The 27,611-nt window shown below is 55.2% G+C and overlaps 6 protein-coding genes and 1 non-coding gene across 7 annotated transcripts, besides 5 other annotated features; 2 read left to right on the top strand and 5 right to left on the bottom strand.

Moving 5' to 3' along the window:
- Positions 1-249: 249 nt before the first annotated feature.
- On the top strand, positions 250-1,320 carry ACRALDRAFT_1033742 (uncharacterized protein; the record flags this gene model as incomplete). Its single annotated transcript, XM_071014954.1, has 1 exon — positions 250-1,320. One exon carries the CDS (start codon positions 250-252, stop codon positions 1,318-1,320), a length of 1,071 nt encoding a protein of 356 aa, XP_070874922.1.
- A 255-nt stretch (positions 1,321-1,575) lies between these two features.
- ACRALDRAFT_1034292 (mitochondrial 54S ribosomal protein uL6m) lies at positions 1,576-2,641 on the bottom strand (the record flags this gene model as incomplete). Its single annotated transcript, XM_071014970.1, has 3 exons — positions 1,576-1,943; positions 2,070-2,183; positions 2,335-2,641. The coding sequence occupies 3 exons, from the start codon at positions 2,639-2,641 to the stop codon at positions 1,576-1,578; spliced, it is 789 nt and encodes a 262-aa protein (XP_070874921.1).
- Positions 2,642-2,913: 272 nt separating this feature from the next.
- Positions 2,914-5,214, bottom strand: ACRALDRAFT_1043039 (beta-tubulin). Its single transcript, XM_071015291.1, has 7 exons — positions 5,036-5,214; positions 4,854-4,877; positions 4,766-4,791; positions 4,642-4,683; positions 4,499-4,553; positions 3,651-4,441; positions 2,914-3,580 (listed from the first exon to the last, which is right to left on the bottom strand). The coding sequence occupies exons 1-7, from the start codon at positions 5,045-5,047 to the stop codon at positions 3,187-3,189; spliced, it is 1,344 nt and encodes a 447-aa protein (XP_070874920.1). The 5' UTR covers positions 5,048-5,214; the 3' UTR covers positions 2,914-3,186.
- A 411-nt stretch (positions 5,215-5,625) lies between these two features.
- Positions 5,626-8,347, bottom strand: ACRALDRAFT_1043042 (uncharacterized protein). Its single transcript, XM_071015292.1, has 3 exons — positions 7,399-8,347; positions 7,260-7,340; positions 5,626-7,192 (listed from the first exon to the last, which is right to left on the bottom strand). Exons 1-3 carry the CDS (start codon positions 8,179-8,181, stop codon positions 5,807-5,809), a joined length of 2,250 nt encoding a protein of 749 aa, XP_070874919.1. The 5' UTR covers positions 8,182-8,347; the 3' UTR covers positions 5,626-5,806.
- Positions 8,348-13,450: 5,103 nt separating this feature from the next.
- On the top strand, positions 13,451-17,086 carry ACRALDRAFT_2027551 (uncharacterized protein; the record flags this gene model as incomplete). The annotated part of the gene is made up of 2 exons (XM_071020472.1): positions 13,451-13,468; positions 13,664-17,086. 2 exons carry the CDS (start codon positions 13,451-13,453, stop codon positions 17,084-17,086), a joined length of 3,441 nt encoding a protein of 1,146 aa, XP_070874918.1.
- A 1,168-nt stretch (positions 17,087-18,254) lies between these two features.
- On the bottom strand, positions 18,255-18,338 carry ACRALDRAFT_t144. The gene has a single exon. It is a non-coding gene; the product is annotated as a tRNA-Arg (tRNA).
- ACRALDRAFT_1043046 (uncharacterized protein) lies at positions 18,303-25,953 on the bottom strand. The gene is made up of 4 exons (XM_071015293.1): positions 25,421-25,953; positions 24,733-25,297; positions 24,587-24,674; positions 18,303-24,512 (listed from the first exon to the last, which is right to left on the bottom strand). Exons 1-4 carry the CDS (start codon positions 25,474-25,476, stop codon positions 18,598-18,600), a joined length of 6,624 nt encoding a protein of 2,207 aa, XP_070874917.1. The 5' UTR covers positions 25,477-25,953; the 3' UTR covers positions 18,303-18,597.
- Positions 25,954-26,955: 1,002 nt separating this feature from the next.
- Positions 26,956-26,977: a sequence feature (Protein overlapping with rRNA (ACRALDRAFT_210953, KAL2755892.1) was converted to a misc_feature.).
- Positions 26,978-27,069: 92 nt separating this feature from the next.
- Positions 27,070-27,157: a sequence feature (Protein overlapping with rRNA (ACRALDRAFT_210953, KAL2755892.1) was converted to a misc_feature.).
- Positions 27,158-27,199: 42 nt separating this feature from the next.
- Positions 27,200-27,235: a sequence feature (Protein overlapping with rRNA (ACRALDRAFT_210953, KAL2755892.1) was converted to a misc_feature.).
- Positions 27,236-27,327: 92 nt separating this feature from the next.
- Positions 27,328-27,442: a sequence feature (Protein overlapping with rRNA (ACRALDRAFT_210953, KAL2755892.1) was converted to a misc_feature.).
- Positions 27,443-27,541: 99 nt separating this feature from the next.
- Positions 27,542-27,595: a sequence feature (Protein overlapping with rRNA (ACRALDRAFT_210953, KAL2755892.1) was converted to a misc_feature.).
- Positions 27,596-27,611: the final 16 nt, after the last annotated feature.

The following is a 27,611-nucleotide window of genomic DNA, read 5'->3' as shown; positions in this document are numbered from 1 at the left end:
TCCCCTTTCTACAACGTCACTCCCAACATCTACTTCCATCGCATGCCGTATTCCGACGCGGCAACTCATAAACCCCAAAGTACTCACAAACCAAGGAGTCTATCCCTACGACTCCTCCTCTTCTCCCTCTTAGCCCTCATCCTGGCATTCTTCTCCCTCCGAGCCATCCCCCGAGTGGCTCTCCTCAAGAACCATCTTTACCCCTCGTCTGCCTCTGCCTCTACCTCTCCGTCTCCTCCGACAGCCACCATGTCCTACGCCAAAGAGCTCCAAGTCGCCCAGCTGGCCGTCCAGCGCGCCACCCTCCTCACCAAGCGCGTCTTCCGCGAAAAGGCCAAAGGCACCGTCGACAAGTCGGACAAGTCCCCCGTCACAATAGGCGATTTCGGCGCCCAGGCCCTCATCATCGCCGCCCTGCGCCACCACTTCCCCGACGACGCCATCGTCGCCGAGGAGGAAGCCGCCCAGCTCCGCGCCGATCCCAACCTGGCCGACCAGATCTGGTCCCTCGTCCGCGACACCCGCCTGCCCGACCCCGCCGCCGAGGACCTCGTGGGCGGACCCGTCCCGAGCCTCGACGCCATGCTCGACCTCATCGACCGCGGGAACAGCCCCGGCGGCGCCAAGGGCCGCATCTGGTCCATCGACCCCATAGACGGCACCAAGGGCTTCCTCCGCGGCGGCCAGTACGCAGTGTGCCTCGCCCTCCTCGTCGACGGCCACGTCCAGGTCGGCGTCCTCGGCTGCCCCAACCTCCCCATCGACGACGCCGCCCCGCTCTCCGCCGACGTGGGCTCCGACGACCCCTCCGACGACAACGCCCGCGGCGTCCTCTTCTCCGCCGTCCGCGGTGCCGGCGCCCATTCCGCCCCGCTCTCCACCCCGACCGCCGGTAAACCCATCGCCATGCGTCCCGTCTCCGACATGACCGCCGCCACCTTTTGCGAGAGCGTCGAGGCCGCCCACAGCGCCCACGGCGACCAGGCCGAGATTGCCCGCCGTCTCGGCATCACCCGTCCCAGCGTCCGCATGGACAGCCAGAGCAAGTACGGCAGCATCGCCCGCGGCGCAGGTGACATCTACCTCCGCCTCCCCGTCAAGGCCACCTACCAGGAGAAGATCTGGGACCACGCCGCCGGCGACCTGATTGTCCGCGAGGCAGGCGGCCAGGTCACCGACATTGACGGTAAGAGCCTCGACTTTTCCGTCGGGCGGACCCTCGCCAACAACAAGGGTGTCGTTGCCGCGCCCGCCGCCGTGCATGGGGAGGTGCTCAAGGCGGTGCAGGATGTCCTGCGCCAGAAATCGACAACAACATGAGATGACCCATCTTGTGTTCACCTTGCGAAGTGTGAACGCACGAAAGACTTCAGGGAGAAAACGAAAGACGGAAGAAAATAGTAGTACACCCGTAACATACATAGAACAAGATTTTTATACATACAGAGGGAACCCGAGAAATGGCAACAGCGGGTGAACCCAGCCTGATATCCCAAGCCCTTCCCACGCTTTCGACCCTCCCGTACTTTTTCCCTCTTCGTCTTCCTTCTTTTTCTCTCCCGTCTATTATGCAATTTACTTGATCTTCTTCTGCTTCAGCTTGATCGTCTGGTCATTGATGAACACGCCCTTCCCCTTGTACGGCTCGGGAGGCCTCCACTTGCGCACCCGCCCCGCGAAGCTCATAATCTCCTCCCGGCTGATGCCCTCCACCAGGATGCGCGTCGGCGAAGGCGTGGTGACCGTCACCCCGCGCGGGATGCCCACCTCGACCGGGTGCGTGAACCCGAGCTTGAGGCACAGGAACTTCTGCCCCGGGAACTCCTCCTTGCCGGCCCGCGGCTCGACCGTCGCCCTGTACCCGACGCCCACCAGCCGGATCAGCGCGTTGTGTCCTTCCGAGACGCCCATGATGTAGCGGTTTAGATATGCCCATGTCGTGCCTGTCGGAAGAGGGAGGGAGGCGTTAGCGGATGAGAGCGAGGTGGAAATGGGATCAGAAAGAGTAGGAAACGGAGAATCGCTAAAGGAGGACACTAGGGCCAAGGGAAGAGAACAGGAATACGCACCCCACATCTCCTTCTGCTGTTTCACAGTATCGTCCTCGATGCTAAGAACAGCCATCCTCTCCTCGACATCATGGTCAATCTTCAAGTACGACGGAATCTCCAAATCAAGCGACCCTGTACAAAGACCTCCGTCAGCAAACGTATAACGCCGTAGTAATTCCTTTTTTTCCTGTTCTGTTTTGTCCAATTCCCCATTCCACCCAGCAGACAAGTCCACCAGGTCGAACAGGGACAATGGCAGGGAATCGCCAAAAATACAACCCACCTAGCGGCCCCTTCACAGTAACAGTCCGTTTCGGGATCTTCAGGTACGTAGTCGGGTCGTGCTTGACCTTGGGCTCGCCAATGAAGAGCTCAACGCCCGGCGGAATCGAAATGGGTGTCCGACCCAGCTTGGAATGCCGCTGGCTCGTCGCAGAGAAGGGCCGCCGTGCGGTCGTGGTCGTCGTGGTAGCTGTAGTGGTCGTCGTCGTCGCCCGGAACGCGGCCGGGACGAGAAAGCTCGGTAATGAAGCCGTCGGTGAGGCGCCCAGGGCTTGCCTCACCACCGACCCTCTACTGGACGCGAGCATCCTGCGTGTATGTATGTCTGTGTGTGTGTCGTTTCGGCGCACAAAGCCGATTCTTTGGGAAACAGAAACTCGGGACTGTTCCGCGTGGGTTGTCGACTGGAGACTTTCGAGATGGAAACAAAAACTAGGGGAGCTTTCTTTGCGCGCTTAGTCATCTGGACATGCGCCCTGCAAAGACGCACGGATCACCACCATCTCGACGTATCCCAACCAGCACCAGCAGAGGAACATGGACACTATAGTATAATTTCGAACACATTGCACAAATTAAATAACGGATGCAGACTTGTTATATATTAGCAATAGCTGTAGTTTCGTGAATTTATTGAGACGCCGGCCACAATACGAAGAGCGGGATATCTAGAAAAGTGCCCTTTTTTCCGACGGTGGCACAGGCCCAAAGTGAAAATTCCACATCCATGAGGCGTGGCAGGCCAGTACCAGATAGCTTATTTTGTTCCCCCCATGATCTAGCTGTACACATGCCCGTGCCAGCCGACAACACATGTCGAGGTCTTGAGTTGGTTCTGTTGGTTACTCTTTTTTTACATCTCCTCCTCATGGGGAAGATCCTCCTCGTACTCCTCCTCCTCCTCATCAATACCAGCATCCTGGTACTGCTGGTACTCGGAGACGAGATCGTTCATGTTGGACTCAGCCTCAGTGAACTCCATCTCGTCCATACCCTCGCCAGTGTACCAATGCAAGAAAGCCTTGCGCCGGAACATGGCAGTGAACTGCTCACCAACACGCTTGAAGAGCTCCTGGATGGCGGTCGAGTTGCCGACGAACGTGGAAGACATCTTGAGACCCCGGGGAGGGATGGAGCAGAGAGCGGTCTGGACGTTGTTGGGAATCCATTCGACAAAGTAAGACGAGTTCTTGTTCTGGACGTTGCGCATCTGGTCCTCAACCTCCTTCATCGCAACCTTGCCACGGCTAAAGAACGAGGGAAAAACACACGAGTCAGTTAGGAACAAACAATGCCAAGTTCAGAAAGATCACTCACAAGATGGCAGAGCAGGTCAGGTAGCGGCCGTTGCGGAAGTCCGAGGCAGCCATCATGTTCTTGGGGTCGAACATCTGCTGGGTGAGCTCAGGAACGCTGACGGCACGGAACGAGTGGGCGCCACGGCTGGTCAGGGGAGCGAAGCCGACCATGAAGAAGTGGAGACGGGGGAAGGGAACCATGTTCACGGCGAGCTTGCGGAGATCCGAGTTCAGCTGGCCGGGGAAACGGAGAGAGGTCGAGACACCAGACATGACGGCCGAGACGAGATGGTTCAGGTCGCCATACGAAGGGTTGGGCAGCTTGAGGGTGCGGATGCAGATGTCGTACAGGGCCTCGTTGTCAATACAGAAGGTCTCGTCCGAGTTCTCGACCAGCTGGTGGACGGACAGGGTGGCGTTGTAGGGCTCGACGACGGTGTCGGAGACCTTGGGCGAGGGGACGACCGAGAAGGTGGCCATCATGCGGTCGGGGAACTCCTCGCGGATCTTGGAGATGAGCAGGGTACCCATACCGGCACCAGTACCACCACCGAGCGAGTGGGTGATCTGGAAACCCTGGAGGCAGTCGCAGCCCTCGGCCTCGCGACGGACCACGTCGAGCACCTGGTCGACCAGCTCGGCACCCTCAGTGTAGTGACCCTTGGCCCAGTTGTTGCCAGCACCGGACTGGCCGAAGACGAAGTTGTCGGGGCGGAAGAGCTGACCGAAGGGACCAGCGCGGACGGCATCCATGGTACCGGGCTCGAGGTCGACGAGGACGGCGCGAGGGACATACTTGTTACCAGAGGCCTGTCACAGACACATGTCAGTACGTTCCCATGACGATAAAGAGTCATTCACAAGTACCTCGTTGAAGTAGACGTTCATCCGCTCAAGCTGGAGCTCGGAGCTTCCGGCGTAACTGCACAGGGTGGTTAGATTGATCTCAACGACATCCAAGTATTTGAAGACGGGAGACGAGGCACGCAGGAGTTGAAGCAAATACGTACACGCCATTAGCGTCGAGACCATGCTCGCCAGAGATGATTTGCCTGGAGAACACCAGTTAGTTTCATGTTCTGTGTTTGTTGTTGTTGTTGTTGTTGTTGCCACGATGTCGGAGGTGGTACGAACCAAAAGGCAGCACCGATTTGGTTGCCCTTTTTCAAATGTTAGTCTCGCAGCGTCTTCCCCTAGGACATTCTGGGTGGTTTCAACTTACGCACTGGCCGGTCTGAAGGTGAACCTGTTGACGAAAAGAATAGTCAGTGAAATGCATCCATGGAAATCATCGTGGTCAAAGTCGAAATGGCCCAGTTTGGGAGAAGCCGAGGCGTATGGGCTCGTGTGGGGGGCAAGGGACCAGTGGATCGATGCCTGGTTGTATAGAACCAAAAGACTTACAATCTCACGCATCTTGAATGAAGATGAAGCTTCGGAAAGCTAGGTTGAGGGGGTGTACGGCAGAGTAGAGGTTGATGAAAGCTGGGCGGAAGCTTTCTTTTGGACGCGAGTTGCTGGCGAGGTGGATGTTTGGTGTGGTAGGTAGAGAAGGTTAGTTAGGGGGAAAGGGGAGATTCGAGGTTGAAATGAATATTTGGGGCACGGCGATTTTGCTCACCGCCAGGCCAGGTCCCTGTCCAGGGGAGTCGCTTGTTTACTTTGGTGGTCTGTGCACGTAACTGCCCATATTAGGCATAGCACGGCCCAAGGCCAACAGGCACCGACGATGATGATAGGCCTTGGGTCATCCCCTGAAAAGACCCCGCACCTGCCTGTTTACTGAGTACCTAGGTAGGTACTTCATGTTCTCAAGTGTGTACAACGTATTACAACGTACTTCGTACTTCGTAGTTGTCAACTTTATCAATAATAGCGTTGTTACTGTTAGTCTCATCTCATAGATCATCTCTTATTAAGACCGGCATAGGAAGATGAGGAAAGGATAGCAAGAATTATATGTCATCAGCCTCACGATCAAGGTTTAGTTGAGAAAGTTGAGATAGCAGGCATGTTGCACTTGTTTGTTGTAATTGCTCATGTACTGTTAATCTAGACGCATTTGACTTGTCCCCTACGCCAACATCCTACGGCATCATCATGTCTGCCGTTCTTCAAATGTGGATGCCTAGATTCCGTAGAGAGGCGGTTGCTCTACATGTAACGTCCAACTCATCAATGTGCCTTGACCACACCCGCGTTATCGGCCTGCGCAGTGATTCTCTTCTTGTACGCCTGCACATCCCCGGGGAACTGTTCCACTGTTCCGTTGTCACAGACCCAGAGCGACGTGCACACGGTCTGCAGCATGGTCACGTCGTGAGAGACCATCAGAACACCGCCCTGGAACGCCTTCAGCGCCTCGGCCAAGGCATCCATGGCCTCAATATCCAAGTGGTTAGACGGTTCGTCGAGGACCAGGACATGGGGATTCGTCAAGGCCAGGCAGGCAAAGGCCACACGCGACTTTTGACCACCGGAGAGGAGCGCCATCTTCTGCAGACCCGTCGTGCCCGTGATGCCGAACGCACCCAGCTGCCGGCGGTACTCTTCGTCCGTCTTACCCGGATACGTCTTCGCCATGAAGGTCACGGCGCTCATGGTGAGATCTAGCGCGTCGACGTGGTGCTGCGCGAAGAAGCCAACCCGGAGGCGCGGGTTTTGCGTGATGACGCCGGACAAGGGTGTCAGCCGTCCGATGAGCAGCCTCAACACGGTGGTCTTGCCAGCGCCGTTCGGCCCCACAATGCCGATCCGCGAATCGAGCTGGACGTCCAGGTCGACGTTGCGCAGCAGGATCTTGTCTTTCGAGTAGCCAAAGGTAACCCCGGACATCTGGATAATGGGCGGCGACATCTTCTCAACGTCCGGAAAGGTAAACTTGACGCTGTACTCGGTCTCGGGCGGCTCCAGCACGGGCATCTTCTCAAGCTTCTTGATACGCGATTGCGCCTCGGACGACTTGGCGGCGTTGTATCGGAACTTGTCAATGAAGGATTGCAGGTGCGCTCGTTGCGCCATCTGGTTCTCGTATTCCCTCTTGGCCGTCTTCTTCCGCTCCTCCCTGGTGGCATAGAAGCTGTCAAAGTTGGCACCCCGGTAGTAGTCCAGGCGTTGCGAGTGCTGGTGTATGATATCCGTGGCGACCTCGTTGAGGAATGCCCGGTCGTGACTGACCACGAGGACCGTGTTGGGGTACGTTTGGAGGTAATTGGACAAGAACGTGATGGACGGCACGTCCAACATGTTGGAAGGCTCGTCGAGTAGCAACAGATCCGGTTCGCAGAAGAGCGCTCGTGCGAGCGCCAGCCGCATTCTCCAACCACCCGAGAACGTCTTTGTGGCGAATTGCTGCCGTTCGGGCGAGAAACCAAGACCAGCAAGGATGCTAGCCGCCCGCGGTTCGGCCTTGTCGGATTCCATTTCCGCAAGCTTGCCTTGTACGTCTCCAAGTCTTTGGTCTAGAGCTTCGCGTTCCTGGTCGATGCTGACGGCATCCGCCGATGTGTCGGCCAATGAAGCTCGCTGCTCCTCTATCTGTGCCAGCTTCTCCGTGATATCCTACCAGAAGGTTAGTAAGTCTGGTAAGAAATTAAATAAAAAGGAAATCCCAAAGAGACTGGCTTACCGTTTGTTCCCTCAAGAGAACCTTTCGCCAAACATCGGCATCGAGAACGGCCTGGAGAGCCGGGGTATCGTCGCCAGTAATCTAGCTCGCATGGTCAGCGGAGTTACATGAGTCACATGAAGCCACGGGGCTTGCTTACTTCCTGTTCGACGTGCAAGATGGTGATGTATGGGGGAATTGGCAGCTCCCGCCTCGCCAGGGCACGTAGAAGCGTGGATTTTCCGATACCGTTGTGGCCGACTAAGCCGTAACGACGACCATGGGCAAGCGTCAAGTTGGTATCCGTAAGAATGCGCAACCCCCCAATCGAGACGTCGATGTTGTCCAGCTTGATGTCCTTCGTCTTGTTTCCCGACGCGCCCATCTGCAGAGGGTTGACAGCCATGTAGAACTCTTCGTATGACTGGGCCGAGTCGGGCTGATTGATGAGCTTTGATGCCTCGTACTCAACCGTCTTGAACACTTTCTTCTGTTGTTTCACAGCAATCCTCCTCTCTGCCTTTTCGAGCTTCTTACGATCCACCTTGGACTCGACCTTGCGGGTGTTGGCCGACTCCAGGTCCACGCCTCCCGTCGACACGGCCAGCGTGGAGGACATGTTTCTCTGTGCGCTGACTTGGATGGTCCGATCCAGCCGTCTCACCGCCGAAGGGCCTCTCCGCTCATGGCCGTTGGCGGCATTGTACTTCTCGACCCATTTATCTACCAAGTCATGGATCTGTTTCTCGAGCTTCGCATCGGGAATCCCCGCGGCCGATAAGAGGAGCTCAGCGATGGTGTGCGCGGCCTCTTCTAGAGGCGACGCCCTGGCCGGATCGTCCTCATTGGAATATGAAGTCGAAGCATGAGACAGATAGCCTGCGGAGTACTCGGAGAGTACTGGGTCGATGTTGGGCAGGACACTTCTGATTTCCGCCTCCATTTTGGGAGACTTGCTATGTCCGGCTGATGAGTGGTTGGCTGTGTAGGTGTGACTGACGGTTGTCCCTAATGTTACAAGGGGAGTGTAGCAGCGACTTTGGCAAGGCGATGAGACAGGCACTGGCTTATTCCCTGAACTGAATTTCACCGTCCGTCTTCCTATTCCGACCAGAGTGTGAGGTTGTGACGAGTCTAACTATTGGATGGCCGGATTATCTCCGGGATACAATAGGTACCTCCCGCACATACGACTACGAAGTACTTCGTACAAATACAACGTAGAGCATCATGTGAAAGTACACGTGACTACAGAGCTATCTCAGTCGGACTTCAACGCTCCAGCTACGCAACGAAAACATGTCAAGATGGGATATCGTCCTATGCTCCGAAAGTTGACGTCCATAAATCCTGCCCTGCGATCTCCCATCAACAACAAGTGGGTCATCTAGTCACAGCGTGTCAACAGCATGAGATGAACGTGCCGTGCACGTTCGACAAACTCATGACTGCTGTTATGACGTTTCGCCTAACAAGAGATGTCAATATGAACTCTGGGAATCTCGTCAGGGAGGAGTGACGAGGGGATATCTAGGCTGACAATTCCTCTCTATAATTACCTACTCATAGCCAAGAGCGGCAAATCGAGGGCCGGCTCCATCAACGCGATGCAGTGATGACCAGCGAAATGCTCTGTACCCGAGCGTGCACACTTCCTTGTGCAATTCCGGCATGGTAATGCAACGTACTCTGGGCATAGCCAGCTGCGAGTACCACATTGGTAGGCGTGATAGCAATGTCCGGGGCTAACCCGCGGTCGAGTTCCAGATTAGCGAACGCGTCCCGATAGTGCACCATTCGCTCGTGGTTTGGGACTCCGACTCCATCCTTCTGTCCCTAAAATAAAGGAGACACGCGACCAGGCAAGATTTCCCCTTCTCTTTCTGTGCGTCAATGGCACGTCCTCCGAAGTAGTTATATAAGGACATGCAGGGCGAAAACCAAAAGGTCCTGATCCCCTCTCATTAAGATTAATCGCTGCATTGATGCTGCAACCCGAGATGAGGGACCCCGTGCCAACCATCCTTAAAATTGCTGCCAGCGAACTACATTTACATTGTATGCTTCCAGAAGACCATGGAAGGCAAAATTAGGAGAAAGTTCCAAGCATGAAATTCCCATACGCTTGGCGATCGAGATGTGCCCAGTTACCGTATGTATGGAATAGTGCTACTAGCAGTGGGGAAGGCGCCTCGTCCTCGTCCTCTGGGCAAGAAAGGAAAAAAAAGAAGGAAGAAAAAAGCAGTGTTTGCAACACGTCGTCATATTATAATGCCTGCAATATTTCGTGCTTCGTGGTCTTGAGCCCTCGACCACTTGTCAACTGCCCGTCAGTCTCGAAATAGGTACATACGTATTACTCAGTACCGTATGGACAACGCCAATGAGCGAGCCTCTGCCCTGCGTGTAACATTCATTAACGCCAAGATTTTGTCTGACACGGCTAAGATTGGCCTGTCATATCACAAGCGAACCTGACCCCCACGACCGGTTGCTGCTCTCGCCCTACGAATATGTACACTACCTACTCTGCACTTGAGACTCGTACTTGAGGCTCAGTCCCAAACCTGGAGAAGCAGTCTTATCGTTCCGATACAGTGGGTAGAGCGACTATGCAATTCTGTTCTCCTGACTCGAGAGCTGTTAGCCAGCTATCAGGTATTTCTGCTAGGGCTTACGGCCAGTGAGGAGATCGGAGTATGGTATCCAGCGTTCGTCATTCTCTTCTTCGCCCCCTCACGCGACGTCGCCCAGTCGAAATGTTGCTGGAGGTTGGAGTCGCCGGCGATAAGAAGTCTGTAGGTACGTTGTACGTACTCCGTACTACATGGACGACGGGAGGGAGAGTGAAGGGAGGAGTCTCTCATGAAATATGGAGAACAGGATGAACGAAAGGCCATAGCGACGACCGATTGAGCATAGTCCCTACGTACTACGCAAGGGAGGTGAAAACAAGCGTGACAGACGAGTCGTGACAGACGCTATCCGTCGTGGACCCTTGAAAGAGATGGATCCAGAAGCAGGGATCGAATATGATGACTATCTTAATCGTATGCAGTCGAGATACATTACGCAGGCGATGATGGCTCGATGAACATGAAGCAGCTACGAGGGAAGTAGCCGCCCGCGATATGACATTGGTCCCTGGGCCTTGCGTGACGGAACACAGAATGCACTTTGTTCAGTGTTACAGATCTTGGAAGCAGTCGGTATACCTAGAATCGTAGGACACGAGATCGGCAGGAGAGCGACAGGAGACACAGAGATGAGGATGTTTTCCTGGACTTTGTACTTCGACCGGCCCGAGGACCCTTGTTTGACAGAGATGAAGTCCGAAGGCACAGCAAAGAGCATCCCAAAGCCCGTTATGTGTGTCGAAGCTAATACATACGAGGGAGATACGGGGGGATTGAACCGAGACTTCTCTAGCAATAAGCAAGGCGCACTAGCCAGGCAGGACGACAAATACGGCATGACGTTGTATGAAGCAGTCTGTCGGTCTATCGGTCTGGTCTGGTCTGGAGGTGATTGTGGGATATTAAGAAGCGCCCAGCCTTCGTGTCGGGAGAGAGTGGAGATTTCCCAAGGATTAAGGTATGGGGAGCCATGCCTTGCCATGCTGATTCCCGGCAGCTGAGGGACGGCCAAGGTGATACAGGAGAACAAACTTGATGGCGAGAGAGAAGGAATTCATCTCGAAACTGCAAGCCAGGCCCATCCATAGCGGCATTTGAGATATGGTGCGAGATGTAGTGCAAGCAAGAAAGGGCGACTTGTTGGAGATTGGATCAGCCCGCAAACCAAGCTGCGTATCTTGATATATTGAAACTCGGGCGCATTGGAGGACAATCGAAGTAGAGGCATCCGCGATCAGATACTTGAAGACGTCAATAGATAGTTATCATACGCTATTTCCTCAAAGTGCGGAGTACCAGGTAAGCGGTTTGGCAGGTGCTCTCAAAACCACGAGCCGCGACACCTGGAATGGTCTCTGGGGTTGAAAGGTAATTACGACGTACCCACGACGAAGAAAGGGGTTGATGGATGGCTGCATGCACGAAAGACATCTAATAACCGGGCAGGCCCAAGCGGACGCGCATAACATGCCAGTGAATACGTACATCTGTGCAGAGATACTTGTACATTAATAATCCGTACCTAATGCTGCGACATGACGAGGTATACTTCGTAAGTATTATCACTGTATAAGTAGGTACTCTTACTCTATATGTGGTATAATAATGGAACAAGTCGAGGCACGAAAGAACAAAGGGCCGAGTCGGAAGAGAGACAAGACACGGGCAACGACTTCCAATTGCATCTCGGCTCGCTGTGTCTACGAAGTACAACGTACAACGTACTTGATAGACTTGACGAATACAACGTACGTACAATTTACATTCACACCAGGCCTGAGACTGTAGCCGGCTTTGTCTGCGCATATAGATGTATCCAAATATACTTTGTGTATAGGAACAACGTAATTATAGTGTAGGCTGCATTGAACCAAAAACAAAAACAATGATCAAAGACCAAGCGTCTACGAATATGTAGCGTATGTACGTATGGTGGTCTGTGGTGGTTCCTTTGTTATTAGCGTAGCGATCGTTGGCGGCTTTCGAGAGATGATAGGTCTCAGCCCAGCCGCGCTAATATTAGGAGATCGATGCCCCATCTCGGCGTTGTTTTGAGAAACGAGAGAACCCTATGACTGGCTGGATAATTGACCCTGGGTTGGCTGATGGGCTGCGTGGGATGCAACAAACGAATGGGCGCCTCGGCGACCCCATCGGCGCTGACTACTGTTGTTGTTTACCGGCTTGGTAATTAGCGGCAAGCTAAGATGACGATTAAGTATCCGTTGGTGGATAATGATGGAGGTCCAAGTGCAGTTCAATGTTTCCTGTTTATCAACATGATGATGTTCATGTTCCTTGGTCTCACATCCAAACCATGCGTGAGGTGCATTGGATACGCGCGTCGTGGAGCGAAACCGTCGATACGCCGGGCATCTAAGAGTGAATCTTCCTGGAGAGATCAAACCTCCAAGCTTTCCATGTCCAAGAAACAGGTTTGTCAAATCAATTGGCAAGTTTGACGTCTTTCCCGGTGTCCAATCCAGGTTTCTGTAAGCATTGTCTTGTCATACACCTGCCTGTACATAAGGGTCTGGTACCTACATATACGATGTACCTCAGCTTCCATGCTACGCACTCCTCCGTACAGTTACATGCGTGCCTGCATCGGCACTCCTTTTCCCCGCGTCAACTTCATATCTGTACATAAATGCCAGGCACAGTGATCAATACAACGTAGATACCAGGTACAATACGTACAACTAGGGAGTACAGATGTCTCGGACGGCACCTGAACGTGCCGTTTCGGCGCCTGTAGACACCCGCCCATGTTGCGTTTTCTGGCCCGGAACGACCTAAAGCAGCTCCGGCTATAGTGGGCAAGCACCTGCCGTCCTTCCGGCTTACGGGGAAGCTTGGGCCCCTTTGGGGGGGCTCGTTCTTTACCCACAGTGACCTCAAGATCATCTCCCTTCCACTTTCTTTCCCCCCTCCCAAAACACGTCTCACTCCACTGCGATCCACCGTCGCCGTGGTTGCACTTTTCTTCCCATTCAGTCGTCGTCTGTTATCTTTTTTCCCTCCTCCCGTCCACGGTCCTTCTCTTCCTCTCTTCTACGAATCTCCCCTTTACCTCCCACTTGCAGCATAGTCTGCCTCCCTTCAGTTCCCATCTTTTCCTTGTCGGGGGTTTGTTTTTTTCCTTCTCTTTCTTTTCATCTGGGGAAATCTGGAAGCATTGAAGCTTGGAAGGCATAGTGCATTAGGGGATTTCCAGTTTTGTTTCTTTCTCAACCTCGTTTTCCCCCTCCGATTTCTCTTCCCATCTCGTCCTTTCCGCCCGAGACCTCTTCTCCCTCGACTTCGACTTCGACTTCCGACTTCTACTCCGACAGACCCTCCATCTCCATCTTCCGCCGTATCCACTTGTCTATTTTCTTTTCCTCGCCCACTTCCTTAATCGGCATACGACTCGGCAAGCCACGCCGTCTTGTCGCATTCCTCGACTGCGTCACAGCAAATTGGACCCTCATGCCTTGACGATGCTCAATCCGTCCCTCGGAACCATAGACGACACCTTCGCCCGCATGCTTTCCCTGGTCTACTCCGCCCTGTGAGTCGACCCGCTCGGAAAACATGCAGACCGTTCCAAGTGTAAGTTGACATCCCTTTGTTATGACCGGTGTGGCTGCCTCGGCTTCCCCTTTTATCGTATTCTTTCTTCCCCACCTACTTCCTTTGTGGAAGGAGGTAGCCACCTTCCAACAACCTAGGTTCTTTTGTCCAAGCTGTGGCATGTAAAAAACAAAACGCCGTAAGAGCACCAACTGACCGTTTCGTTCCCTATAGCTCGTTGGTTCCGGTACAGCGGTTGCCGCAGCTGCCCTCGGCCTGGTATACGCTCTCCCCGACAGTGATATACACCCAACATCCCCGACGACAACGAGCAGGACGAGACCTCATACCGAGTATGGAGGTGCCTCCAGTCGTTCTCGACTAAGCAGCGCTCCCGCTTCGTCTCGCCCGGGCACGAGCTCCACCAGCCGCGTCCCGTGTATCAAAGAGACGCCATACAGAAACATATCCCCTTTCACCGATACTAGCAGCTCGGGCCAGCCACCTGCGAACCCGGCCGGCCAACAACATCTCAAGAGCTCCCAATTGACGCCTCCCAAAGTCAACCTCAGAAGACGTCCGTCATCTCGGTACGGTGATCCTGCTGAACAGCCCGTTGCCGAAAACCCGCGAGACTCCATTTCCTCCACCGGCTCGTGGATAAGGCGCCTATCGATTCGACCATTGTCCCGACATGGTAGCTTTCTCTCCAGCATCGGCCCAGATTCCCAATCCATTACCTTCTCGCACGGCTCGTCTGCACCTATACTGTCCCCGACCGGCTCTGTTCCTGGCCCGCTGCCGCCCAACAAGCTTGTCAAACGCACCCCTTCCACACAACCAAACGGCCCTGTAGGGCGTCGTCGAGCCAAGTCGCATCTGCCTACTCTCCGCCGCCCGGCAACGAGCCATCAGCGATCTGCTACTCTGCTGCAGGGAAATTTGGATTGGGATTTCACCCAAGGCTCCGTACCCCCGAAATTCTCATTGGATCGGCAAATCCTACACGAAGACGTCCCTCTGCCTTCTCCCATCAAAGCCCCGTCACTGGCTCATCAGGGGGAACCACGTTGGTTATCTTTGTTCCACAGTCGGATTATCAAGGTGAATGCGAGAGGTCTCAGGGCAACGCCCGAGCGTGTTCTGGATCGTGCATCGCCGCCCCTTTCCAAACGTATTCGCGCATTTGTGGGAGAAAAGACGGGCATCTATCTTGTCAAGGCCGGAATGATCACCGCAGCCTCCGGTTCTGTCGCGGCTGCTTCCGAGTCGGACGATGCGACGGGACTTGGTCAGGACCTACGCGAATCGGAGAAGGAAAGCTCGACCTCGGAAGAAACCCCGACGAAAGCTCTGAGGCGCTCCATCTCCATGACATTCTCCTCGCCAAATAACCCCTTTTCAAGGGCTGGCAGTCTACGCCGGCCAAAACGCGGTGTGGTGGATCCGAGGGGAGAATACAATGCACGACACGTATCTGCGCCTCTGCCCCAGGGAGTGGCTCGCAGGTCCCTTGGTGACCCCGCAGGTGGTCCTGCAAGTGATGCAGGCGACCTGCAAACTCAGCTGCACCATACCGACGGCGGTCCTGGCTCGTCCATTCGCCCAATAAAGCGTCGGCGCAATGCCTCGTCCCCGCTGCCCCCTTTGCCCCATACTTCGAGCTTCCACTTCGACCTATCAAAGGGGGTTCCGCCGGCTGCGTTCCCATCCACCCGACCCGTGCCCGCCACTGCAGGCTCCCTCTACTCGGCAACAGCGTCATCTCTCAGAATGCCCAGACAAGACCGCAGTTCCACCCTGAACAGCTCCGACACCGACATGGAAGTGAGAGGCTTTCAATCCGGCGATGACGATGACACGGACTTTAGGAGTGACACCATGACCATGTTCGACTCGATACGAACCATGACCTCGGGCCGCAATCGAGCACTGGAGAGCCCGGCCGAATCCATGTTCGACGAATCTCCCCCGGGCACGGCAGTCCTCAACAACAACAGGACCAAGCGCTTGTCCATCCAGGAAATTCTCGACCGGGCTTGGGAAGCAGATGACAGAATCGTGGAGGAAGATGAGAAGAGCATACCCACACCCGTGCGGGACCGCCGCCACGAACGAATGTTCCTTTCCGATACGGAAGCAGCAGACCCGGTCCCTTGTCTTTTTGGGCCTGAACGCCCCTCACTCGACGTGTCTGTCTCGAATAAGGACCTCTCACGACTGTCTTTTGAGGACGACTTTGACACCGAATGGGCTCGCGGGGAAGATGAAGATGAGATGGGCTTTGGCAATCATCTTTCGCCACCGGGGTCCATGAATTCTCGCGGGGTCAGTCCCCACATGGCCCTCGCCCTCACTGCCGAACCCCGAGAAGAGGCGACCAGTGTACCTCGCGGTCTGCGGGCTGAACGACCGCGGAGCAATGTATTTGACTGGACCGAGCCTGTCACCGATAAAGCTGATACCGAAGGCCATTTTCCCCGCCCCAGGACAGTCCACGGGAAGCAGGAAATGGACATAATACGAGGTGGCCGCCCATCGAATCGGAGAGGACCTTTCGCCGCCCACGTTCGAAGCCAAAGCGTTCCGACTCTGTACGATCCGCCAGACGCGGCGAAGGGAGCGCTTCAAAAACCGTACGGAACGTGGGGCCTGGGCAGCAAGGGAGCTAGCGAAGACTGGGACGACGATTTTGAGTTTGGCAGTGCGGATTCGGGTGAAGGCATGGGTTGCGAGGAAAACTTTGCCATGGTCGTCCCTGCGTCGATCCAGGCTTCCCAACCGAGTCTGAAGCAGCATTCCGGTCAAATTAGGGAGCTCTCGCTACTCGTCAACGACCTCAAACGACTTTGTCGGCACGGCCGAGACCTGGACATTGTGGATGGAAGCCATGGCGGTCTCTGGAAGGAGGCAGAGGGCATCATCGCCCTCGCTTCTCCGGACGAGGATGAACTGGAGGGAATGGACGTCGACTCGTCCGAGGTGGATTTCGAACACTCCACGCTGAGCGAGCGGGCGGCGGATGATGAGCTCGATCCCGACCTTCTGAAGAAACTGGAAGATCCGTTCGAGACGCCGGATCTTCGCATGGCCAAGACGACGGTGATTCGTGAGCGGCCATCCGGGCGCAGACGATCCGTCTTTTCCCCGGACGACGACATCTTCGGTGGCGGCGGCCATATGTCTACCGTCGACACGAGCACTGCCTCGCGGCCCAAGACGCCGGAAAACAATATTAATATGGGTGGACACGACGTGACCGATATCGTCAAGTCGGTGCTCGACGCCATGCAGCAACGGTCCACCTCGGACTCGTCCCACCGTTCCGCGGGGACGGGTGACAAGGTCCACTTTGGAACGAATAACCTCAAGGCACTGGTAAAACGAGCCAGCGACCTACGGGATAGTCTCTCGGAGGTGATCCGACGTGCCGACCAGATTACGCAGAGCCCGGCACGAACTCCTCGGCGATCGGACCGGGGCAAAGAGAGCCCAGCGTTCACCCGCGTCTTTACACCGGAATCGCGGCCTGCTTCCAGCCCGCCACGGCGTCATCCCCACAGCCGAGGCAGCAACTCGGCACTCGGCCGCGCGGCACACGAGGCATCCCCATCCAGCGGACTGTCTCAGCGGATGCAGATGATGACGGTCAGCTAGGGCCGATCACAACACGGCCAGTCAGCATGGTACAGCACCCCCGCCGCACACTCTTAAGCTCATGGCCAGTTTCTTTATCTTTGTCTGTACATGTACGAACATCTGGGTTTCCTTTTTCCCTCCCTGCATAGCGACGGTCAGGATCTCATGTCTTTTTTTTTCTTTTCTTTTCTTTTCTTCATGTTTCTATTCCTACGACATGCACATATAAGATGGCGGACGATATCTGCTGGCCTGCGATGTGGCTCAGTACGCATCGACAGGCCAAAGGGGACCGAAGACACAGACGTCACTCGGGCCCCGCTCCCCCGTGATAGAGGGATTCTCCTGACTGTTCGACCTATGGTACGGATGGTTCCAATAGGACGACGGAAAAAACAAAACGATACATTCGCGCATTACCTCTTTCTTTCTCAGTATCGCTCGGGGCCGATACTTTAACAGCTAATCACTTCTACGGCTGGTGGTTTGGAAGGGAAGGGGAAGAGGGGCGAGGGAAACAAAAAAGTTTGGCAATTCTGGTGTCTGGACGCGGCGAACAACAAGAGGGCGAGGAAGCGACGAGAAGAGAGGTGGAACCAAGGACGGGGATGAATGGGCTCGCAACTAAAAAAGAGTACACTTGGAGGGCTGAAGAGGAGGACGTGGCATGGTCCTTTACAGTTGATGACTGGACAAGTATCGATGGCCTTATGGACTCTGGTTTCTGGGACTTCTCTCACATACATGGAACGGACAAGGTTTGGGCAATGGTATTATGATGATGTTTTTTTTCTGTCTCGGAATAAAGAGTAAAAGAATACGATCAATTCTTGCTGTGACGTCTATCGTGCATACGTATGATATGTTACGTTCCTGCGTTCGCTGTCCTGCTTCGGTAACTGAAGACTAGAAGAGTTGTTATTTTCGAGAGGCTTCTCTTTGCTTTTTTACATAGTAATATGGATTCTCTAGCTATAGTCGAGTTAGGCCTATGAACAAAGGAGGTCGTCGCGCAAAGAACACTAACCAACTTGACTACCTTAATAGGTAAAGTCCCCGTTTTTCGGTGAGAAAAAAACAAAACAAAATAGAAAAGAAAAGGGTAAAAAAAAAGCATGTGATAAACACATTGAAAGAACAAGAAAGAGAACAACAAAAAAGGTACAAACAAAACAAAAAAGAAACGCGTCCCGCACAGGACTCGAACCTGCAACCTTAGCCAGATAGGCCAGAACCGGAAAGCTACGCGCTACCATTGCGCCAACGGGACCTGTTTGCTTAGACTTGATGAACGAAAGCCGGGATGTCTCAACTCATCAAGGTTGGCGACCATGCGTTCTATTTTGGGGACAGGTTGGCTATACAAAATAGGAATTGAAGACAAGAATAGCACTCGACAAAGACTGACTGACCTTAACGAGTCCATTAACTATGGTGTGTACATAGTATTACGCATTGTTATTCCCCCGATATAATCCCTACAATTCGTCCCATCGCTGCCGACCTTCCTCGTCCACCACGAGAGACGTTTAGTATCGGAAAACCACCCTGGAAAACCGCGCAAGCTGCTTCCGAGAGTCCAACCAGTCCGCGTCGTTCCCGCGCACAGCGTCCTTCCTGCGCTCCTCGCTGTCCCACCGGTTCCACAGTCGTTGGCCCGAGACATCCACCACCGTGGCGCTGATCTCGGCCTTGCTGTTGCTGTGAATCCTGGCATTCACGCGCTTGCGCCGCAGGCGGTGAGTCTCCACATCCTCAGCTTCGCCTCCCACCGGGCTCGTGGAAGGTGGGGAGGACTCGGATGATTGGCGGCTGGTCCATAGCAGACTGGGCAAGGCTGGTGTCGCAGACACGGGCTTTGTCCAGAGTCCACGAGTGGGAAGGGTGCTGAAGGGATGAGCAGTGACTGTGTTGGCCTTGGCCCCAGCCGCGATGGCCTCCTTCAGTGCGGCATCCCAGTCGGCACGGTAAGCGAGGAGAGGTCGATACTGGCGCCGGAGGGGAGGAGGACGCGTCGTTTTCATGCTGTTGGTACTCAAGTACACATCCTGTCGAGGAGGGACAATGGAAGAGGCCCTGGTAGACGTGGTCTTCATGGAAGCCGTTTCGGAAATGGGCGAGCTTTGGCCAGATGAGGAGGCATAAGACGGGCTCTGCGGGCCAACCGAGGAAATGCTGATCCAGTCATACTCGTATGAGGTCATGGCCCCCGGGGTCCAGAGTGCAGTAGATGTCAGCTCGGGAAGAGAATCCTCATAGACACGGGGCCTACGGGTCATGCCCAAAGCAGCCGGTTCGGCAGACGTGGTCCGGGAAGCGGTTCTTCTACGACCCGCCTGGAAGAGACCATCGTAATCCTCCGACAGGCTTTGTGTGGGCATGGACCAGAGCGACGCTGATGTTGAGATGAGTTGTCGGCTATCTGGTTCATTCACCTTGGAGGCTGTAACCTCAGGTGGGTTCCACAGGCCTCGAGGGGCGTCTCGAAACTTGACATCACGCTGCGACTGACTCCAGAGGCCAGATGAAGCCGGCGATTCCTGGATAGGCTCCTCAATTGGTCGTAACTTTCGGGGCATGTACAGGGCCGCAGGCTCGGCAGTCGTTGTTCGAAAGACAGTACGGCCACAGCCGGCTTGAAAGAGCCCTTCCGGCTCCCGGACATCTCTCACGGCCGGGGCTACCCAAAGGAAACTGGCTTTAGGCGTCACCAAAGAAATTGAGACCTCCTTCTCACTCGATGCGGATGGAACGGTGGCAACAGGCGGGGCCCAGAGATGCGGCGTATGGGTAGCAAGTCCGCTAGTAAGCTCAGTCGACTTGGTCCAAAGGCGTGACGACAGTGGTAGCTCCTGGGTTGGCTCGTCCATTGCTCGAGTCTTCTTCCGAACAACACCTCGACCGATGGGCTCGGAAGATGTCGTCCGGTAGTCCGCGCGCTTCTGGATAGGGTTGAAGAGGCCTTGAGGTTCTTGGGTCAGGTCTTGGACACGGGCGACCCAAAGACCTAGGTGCATTCGTGGTGGCACTTCCGCTGCCGATGAAGACACGCCCGCAATCCAAAGAGGACGGCCACAAACCGGCTGCGGCTTGTCCCAGAGACCGGAGAACGGAGGCAGCCGAGCTAGGGGCTCGTCCAGAGCGCGGCGTTTGCTGATCATATCCCGAGCCGCGGGTTCAGCGGTAGTCGATCGGTAGCTAACCCTCTTGTGATTAGGGCTGAAAAGACCCTCAGACTCATCGGTCGTCATAGACGGTGGAGCACTCCAGAGCAAGTCTTTCTTTGTCTTTGCAATAGCTGTATGAACTGAAGCTGGCTGCGGTGCACTCCATAGAAGCGCATTGGATGTCACGGCCTCGGACTGTCGGCTCACTGGCAAGGTCCACAGAGAGCGGCTGTGAATGATTGACGGCTCCGCTTCCTGATACTGGTGACGCACTGGCGCATCCACCGATGAGACAACATACCCTTTCCAGGTATCCTCGTCGGGCTGGGGCAGGCCAAAGCTGAGAGGAGCGAAACGCTGTTGCGCGTTGCCTTCCCAGAGGGCCGATGGGCGAGGGGGCCGAGGGAAAGCATCCACATCGAAGCCGAAGGTGTTGGAATATTGGTTGAAATCCACACCATCATCCTGCTCGTTGTCTGTCTCGTCCTCGTTGTATTCAGATGAGCCATAGTCAGAATCTCCCGGGGAAAAGGGAAGAGTATGACCAATGGGGGGAAACAGGCTATCCTTGGATGGGACTTGATTCGATTTCAAAAGGCTGGCAATCTCCCAGAGTGTCGTCTCGTCAAAGTCATCGTCGTCACTGTTTTCATTAATCTCAGAAATGGCATCATCATCTTCTCCCTCGTCGTACTCGTCTTCAAAGTATGACGACTCATGGCCGACGCTGGGAGCAGCCGTCATCAACATCCGTCCGCCACCGCTGGACATGGTGCCCGGCATCGGCATCAGCATGATGCTTGCCGGCTGCATCTGGATAGTAGCGTTGTCAGAGACCTCGCCCCATGGGAACCGGAAGATCCCCAGGGTATCTCGCTTGTTGGGCAGCGGTTCGGGACTCTCGGGGATGTCAGGCAAGTGCGTAATCCGTTTGCTGCGGCGGGACGGGCGTTGGGTAACCGGACCAACTTTAGCCTTCTGCGTCGGAGTCCGGGAGGGCGGCGGGATCGGGGCTCCTCTCCAGAGACCAATGGTAACAGCATGTGGCTTGATCGAAACTGCACGCTTGGGCGTCCACAGCTGGGAGCTGGAGATGGCCAGAGGCTCGAGAATCTTGCGAGTGGCGGGCCGAAGAGACTGATTGGGAAGCTCTGCCGGAGCAACAGGTTCGACCGGCCTCTTTTCTTCTGGGCTCCATAACGAGTTTCCCCTAGTAGCTGGGGCATGGCTCGCTTTTGGAACCCAGAGTTTGGCCACTGGCGCATCTCTTCGGCGCAGGATCGCCTCTACCCGGTCATGGTCCTCGCTGTCCGACTCGTCCGTGTCTGGCGGTGTAGGACTAGATAGCTGGGCCCTGGAAACCATGAAGGGCTTGAGGTGGCGGTTGGAGGCAGAGAGGGGATGTAGATGTTCGGCATGATTCTGCAGCTGCGCCAGGACAAGGCTGTGGTGCCGGCTAGCTGAGTGCAGGTTATCCGGGCGCATGGAGACGCCGAGCGCCGCCAATGACTGCATACGAGACGAAGGGGAAGGAGACGCCCAGGCATTTGCAGACGAGATGGGCCTCGAGGGACCTCGGCTTGTCGTCTCGGCGGTCGAGATGGAATTCCGGCCCAGGCCGGTTTGCATTTCCTGCCATTGGCTCTCTTGCTGACCCATCTCCCTCTCGAGGCTTTCCAGCAAGCGAATCTTCTGGCCGTCGCTTGCAACCGACGCCCGGCTGGCCTCTTCGAGGTCCTTCAGCTGTCGTTGGATTGCCTCATAAGCCTCTTGCGGCGAGTCCAGAGGGGAGGGTTCTGCGGCCCGTATCACGTAGGCATTGCTGCTCGTCACGTTGAGCAAGAGTGGCGTTGGTGGTGGCATCCTTCGCGAAACGACTCTGTCCTTCCTGGCCGAGAAGGTGGCGCATTCGTCTCCCAGGCGGTGATGCCAGCCGGTTGGATGAGAGCCGGCAGAACCGGGACCGTTCTCGATCTTCTGTTCGCCTGACTGCGGCGGGGTAGGTACAGTATTGCTATGACTCTGGGCAGCAGTATCGAGCATGGTTGTCATGACTTCTTTACCATCGGCCGAGTTCAAGGCCGAGGGGTTCCGGGCCTCGCGGTCCATGTCGGAATTCTGCTGTATGTACATTTGTTTGGGAATGCATCGCGCCTCTTTGATGTTGACGGCAGCAACCGGTGAATAGATAGATCCCCAATGCGTAGTCCCCTCATCATCGCGTGTATGGACGTCGCTAAACACGGACATTGGTCCTTGCTGGTCCGGAATCACCTGGGACGACCTTCGCTTGGAACCATCGGACCATTTGGATGATCTGTTGCTGCCGCTAGGCGCCATAGGCCCCGCGAACCTGTAATCGTTGCCAGGCTCACTTGTCCCATTCCTCTCGGTTGTCGCATGTGTATCGCCGCTGAAGGCGGATACATGGCGACCTTCTTCTTCGGCTAGGCGCGGAACGGGTTTCTCAGTCTCCAAGATGTTCAAGGCACGGACCGACGTCTCGATAGAGCCGTCCGGACTATGAACTGCGGATGACTCGAGATTTGTATTTTTGTCCGGCAGGTAAGCCGAAGGAAGGGGAGGCACGTCTGGAATCGAGTCTCTGGCCACAGAGCTACGCATAGCACTTCTGGGGGAGGGAGGGAAGAAGAAGTCCATCTTCTCATCGAATGTCATGCTTCGTGTGTCGTTGGGGAGCGGTCGGCCAGGGACACCTGCGGTTTTCGGCAGGGGCGGCAGGGGCGGCAGGCTTGTCGGGCTACCCGGGTCGGATCGCAATATGGACCTCCTGCCGATGAGGGAACCACCGGAGCGTGATCTACGGTGTCTGCCGGGGGACTGCTCGGATGGGAACAGTTGACGATCTTTTTCGGATTGTCGCGGGATGGGCCTGGGCCGGTGGATAATTGACTCCCGCTGTTTTGGAGCCTGTCCTGACAGACCTGCTGTCGTAGATGGAGCGGTCTTTTGTTCCGTTGCCGTTGCCTCGGCAATGATATTCTGCACAGCACGAGGGTCATCATACTGGATCTTGTTGAGGAATAATACCGTTGGGTGAGCCGCCGCATCCGTGTCCATAAAGCTCTTCATGCTCTGGGCCCTTGGGTTCGAGGGCAACCCAACGGCCGGTCGTCTCGTTTGGGACCGCTGAGAGGACGACGTGTTTGGCAAAACATTTTGAGCTGGCGACGGCTGTGTCCTCGAGGGCCGGATGGTAGCGCGAACGGACGGTTGTCTGGGCCATGTAGCAGGTAAGTCTGGCCTGATCGAAGACTCAGCCCGGCTCGGCGGCCGTGGTGGGGACGACCCTGTAGCAGCGGTCTGAGAATGGCGCCTCCGGGTCGGAGTAGCGGGATAAGCAGCGGATGATTCTGGGGCTGTACTCGTCACAGCTTTCTGGCTTGCAATGGTTTGTCGTTTAGCAGATACTGGCGCCATCTTAGCATAGTCGGATGGCTGTGCCCCAATACGAGACTCCTGTGCGGGCAGGGGAGGAGGCACGCGCGGATGTTGAAGAGCTGTTGATGGCATCTCCTGTTCTTCCAGGGGGAAGAAGTCCTTTGGCGACTGGCGGGGAGATCGTCTGCGAATCTGCTCCACACCGGGGGAGAGCTGGGTCGAGGTGGCTGTTATCGCAGTTGTAGACAACAGGGAACCTTCTGAAGGCTGCGGAGCGATCTGCTTCCGCTTAATGCTGTGATTCCGCCGCATGATCTCCTCAGGGGTGATGGCAGGAGGTTGGGGGGCGGGGCGCTGGGCAACGAGACTGTCGGGGTTTTGCAGAGTGGCCATGTCCCTCCGGTCCCTCTCGTTCTTGGCAGCAGTGGCAAGATCAACCGTTGGGATTCTGCGAAAGGGGCTGTCTTCGCTCGACGACTGCTGTATGACAGGATTAGATATGACAATCTGGCCCGAATTTTCGCTCGCAGCGGAGACTTTTCGACCGAAGATGTTCCTCTTGGGCTTCGTCTGCTGTTGGTCGGGAATTGCTCTCGTTCCCGCTCCTACAACAGTGGTTGTAACGCCTGCAGCTTTGCCAAACATCTCACTTGCACTGAATCCCCTTCCAATGTCCGGTCGACCTTCGGGATCGGCAGTGGCGGAGGCGGTGTTTCCATCTTTGAGTTCTTCGAAACGGCTTGGCGGGAAGTTGGAATCAGACGACGAAAGATCTCGGCGGCGGGTTGACATGCCGCCGGGAGATTCATCTTGAGCGAGCGTCGATATATCGGATCTAGAAAGAGCTAGGTGGTCCACGGATAGGGAAACGAGCACTGGCGTAAGGCGTTAGCACGACTCTCCCGGATGGCCGGTGACTGGTGATGATGCGGTGCCAGGTCACACAAACCTAGAAGGATGGACAGAGCGCCTGCAGGTAGAGCCGTTCGCAGGGCTAGGCCCGTCGTCTCTATGCCTAGGAACATGGGTACGCTAGCCTATGGGCTCATGTCAGTGGATAATCTCCTCAACAGTGGTGGAGTGGGCGGCGCTCACCCCAGTCCACAGCGCAAAACCGGCCATGACGCGGAAGATAGCTTTACTTCGCCGGGCACCAGGTCCACCGCTGCGAACATCATTGGCGTGACCGGTGAGAAAAGCTCGGAGGAGGAGAACGGCGGCGAGGACTGCGTCGGTAGCAGCAACTGTGATGCCAACGGCCATCCATTCGGGATGAGTCTGGCAGACCAGGCCCAGCTGGGGCCGCTGAAAGCCGACATGGACAGCACCAACAAGAAAGCGAAGCGCAAGGAGGGCCTGCGGGATAAGGGTGTCGGCGGCAGATTTGCGGTCCTGGTTCTGGTTGATGGCCCAAACGAAGTACTGTAGTAGGGCCAAACGGGCGAGTTGGTCAAAGGCCGAGGCGAAAACGATGATGACCTGGCAGCCAATCCGAGAGGTAGGGTCGAGGAGAATGGTGGCGAATCCGACAAGGGCCCAAAGGGCGGCGCTGCAAAAGAATATGGTGAGGGCCAGCCTCAGGCCGTCCCGAAAGACTCGGATACCATGGCGGCGGAATAGGGGAAAGAGAGGCACCGCGGCAAGTGTGAAGGTGATGCCGCTGGATGTCCAAGAGCGAGGTTAGACGCAACGACACGACACGAGCGAGGGATCGCGCAGACGCGACGCGAGGATGGGGCGGGTGTGTACAGGCGGGCGACAAGAGGGTGATAGGGAGACTCACAAAACAAAAGCAGTCGCCGAGACCTCGGTCTGCGCGGAAGCAGCAGACGACGACATGGCAACAGGGCCGCGAGGCAGAAGAAAGAAAGTAAGAATAAAACAGGTCCAGCCGTTATATCGCAGAAAGAATCGAAAGCCCAGTCGATGGGCGGTGGAGGGTGTTGGAAAGGAGGGAATTAAGGACAAAGAGAACAGATCATGATGGAAAGCAAAAGCCTCATGCTAGATTCATGCTAGATGGGCGTGACGTTCAGCTGGAGCCGTCAAAATGAATGACACGGCCGATGATGGCCAAAAAGAAATCAAAAGAAAATAAGGTCAAAAGAAGAGAAATGATGAACTAGAAACGAATGTGTTCATTGATCGTGGAAAAGCGAGGAGAAGGACGACGGCGCAGAGAGCGGACTGGAAGGATGCCGACGAGAAGGTGGACGAGGCCATGGTGCAAAGGCATAATAAAGTCTCAAACGAGCCGAGTCTCAATCAACCCCGTCACACTAAGGGTCGGTACGGTTCGCGATTGGGCGACGAGGTAGGCTGGTAGAGGTTTTGCGAACTCCCTGACGCCGTACCAGAAAAGGGCGACGCCGAGCCTGCGATGGTGTTTCAGTGCTGAAACCAAGGGACGGACGGGGTCAGGGCACGGCCGGGGGGATCAGATTAGACGACGGCCGGGATGGGACTCTATACCATCCGGTCATATAGGTATGTGCGTATAGTAGTAGGACTTGTTCATCCCAACGTCGTCTCCTGGACCGCACGGAATATTTCGCGGGGAACTGTCATCGCAGTCGAATCATCACGTCGAATGTTTAGTTGCTGGGATGACCAGGAGTAAGTACATAAGACGGTCCATTCGGGGGAACGAGAAAACGTATACAGCTTCTAAGCCAGTATGTCTGATATTTGTTTGTACGGGAGAGATATGAGAGCCGGTTATTTGACCAGGAGAGGCGTTCTTCGTGTAATTGAGAGGGAGGTGAGATGAAGAGAGACGGAAGCACCACGAGTTGGGAAGAGAGTCGGCTGAGATTGTCTGTACCGTTATGTAACACTGTGTCTCACACTGTCCTCCTTCCGCATCGGATGTTTGGCTTGATACGGCAGGGCCAATGTGTGGGGTAGTGTGACGTTGGCGTTGGCGTGGTGGTCCGTGTGGGTTATGGAGTACCGATACAGTACGGGGTACAGTTTCATACTGAGTACCTCTAGGTAGACTCTCCGTGGTATGAGAAGTCAGCCGTGAACTGCGAGTGAGCGTCAGAATGGAGATGCTCAGTAATTATTTAAACGTAGAGGTGGCTTGGAAGAACTACGATGTATTCTCCAGAGTCAAGGTCGGGAAGATGCGTAGTGTATAAGCTCCTTTGTTTCCTCCATCCAATACCGATCGGGCAGGAGCACGATAGACATCTCCCTTCATTCTCTCTAGGTATTATCGCGACTCGTGGAAATCAAGTAGCGGTTAGGATTTATCGGAATTATCGTCGTTTTCTAGCTTCCCTCTCTCTCTCTCTCGTAATTACTTATTTCCAGATGCCTCTCTTAGGCAATCCCAGTCTCTACGGCTACGTCTAGACTCGCAACGTCGTCACTCGGGCACCGCCAGCCACATCGTCGGCCTCCCGCCCCCACACCAAACTCCCACAGCCACAACTACCGTTCTGTCGTCCTTGTCTGTCACATACGACCATACCCACTGGAAAGCTCGGGATCCCGTCCGCTCTCCCATAGATAAGTCAGTGAGGGCCGGATTAGTAGTTGGGTCGGTGACGACCAGCGAATACCCGGTGTTGTATGTTCTTTTTTGGGCCATGTTTTTTCTTATCCTTTTTATTTCATTTTATTTTAATTCTTTTTTGGAAGATATCTTTTCAGGGAGGCTATATAAGAGCCTCTACACTCCAGCACTGGTACATACGACCATACCCACTGGAAAGCTCGGGATCCCGTCCGCTCTCCCATAGATAAGCCAGTGAGGGCCGGATTAGTAGTTGGGTCGGTGACGACCAGCGAATACCCGGTGTTGTATGTTTTGTTTGGGCGTTTTCTTTTCTTTTCTTTTTTTTTTGGAATATATCTTCTTAGGCTATATAAGCTAGTACAGTGATGAATGAGACAGACCCTTTCGAGCCACTGCCGATGTACTGGAATGACCGCGCCGACAACACTATAAAAATCAGAAAATTACG

Source organism: Sodiomyces alcalophilus, assembly GCF_042370955.1.
Source record: "Sodiomyces alcalophilus JCM 7366 unplaced genomic scaffold ACRALscaffold_4, whole genome shotgun sequence".
In the NCBI taxonomy this organism is placed as follows: Eukaryota; Fungi; Ascomycota; class Sordariomycetes; order Glomerellales; family Plectosphaerellaceae; genus Sodiomyces; species Sodiomyces alcalophilus.
Note: the sequence above shows the minus strand (reverse complement) of the source record. Positions and strands in the feature narration are given on the sequence as shown.

What these genes read in the sequence shown, in the direction of transcription:
- ACRALDRAFT_1043039 (XM_071015291.1), bottom strand. An exon ending in ACCTTCAGACCGGCCAGTGC is followed by an intron (nt 4,792 to 4,853) that starts GTAAGTTGAAAC and finishes CATTTGAAAAAG; the next exon opens with GGCAACCAAATCGGTGCTGC. An exon ending in GGTCTCGACGCTAATGGCGT is followed by an intron (nt 4,554 to 4,641) that starts GTACGTATTTGC and finishes CACCCTGTGCAG; the next exon opens with TTACGCCGGAAGCTCCGAGC.
- ACRALDRAFT_1043042 (XM_071015292.1), bottom strand. Translation starts at nt 8,181, where the DNA reads ATGGAGGCGGAAATCAGAAGTGTCCTGCCCAACATCGACCCAGTACTC. An exon ending in TCTTGCACGTCGAACAGGAA is followed by an intron (nt 7,341 to 7,398) that starts GTAAGCAAGCCC and finishes CATGCGAGCTAG; the next exon opens with ATTACTGGCGACGATACCCC. An exon ending in TTCTCTTGAGGGAACAAACG is followed by an intron (nt 7,193 to 7,259) that starts GTAAGCCAGTCT and finishes ACCTTCTGGTAG; the next exon opens with GATATCACGGAGAAGCTGGC.
- ACRALDRAFT_1043046 (XM_071015293.1), bottom strand. Translation starts at nt 25,476, where the DNA reads ATGTCGTCGTCTGCTGCTTCCGCGCAGACCGAGGTCTCGGCGACTGCT. An exon ending in GTTTTGCGCTGTGGACTGGG is followed by an intron (nt 24,675 to 24,732) that starts GTGAGCGCCGCC and finishes ATGAGCCCATAG; the next exon opens with GCTAGCGTACCCATGTTCCT. An exon ending in CGCTCTGTCCATCCTTCTAG is followed by an intron (nt 24,513 to 24,586) that starts GTTTGTGTGACC and finishes GCCTTACGCCAG; the next exon opens with TGCTCGTTTCCCTATCCGTG.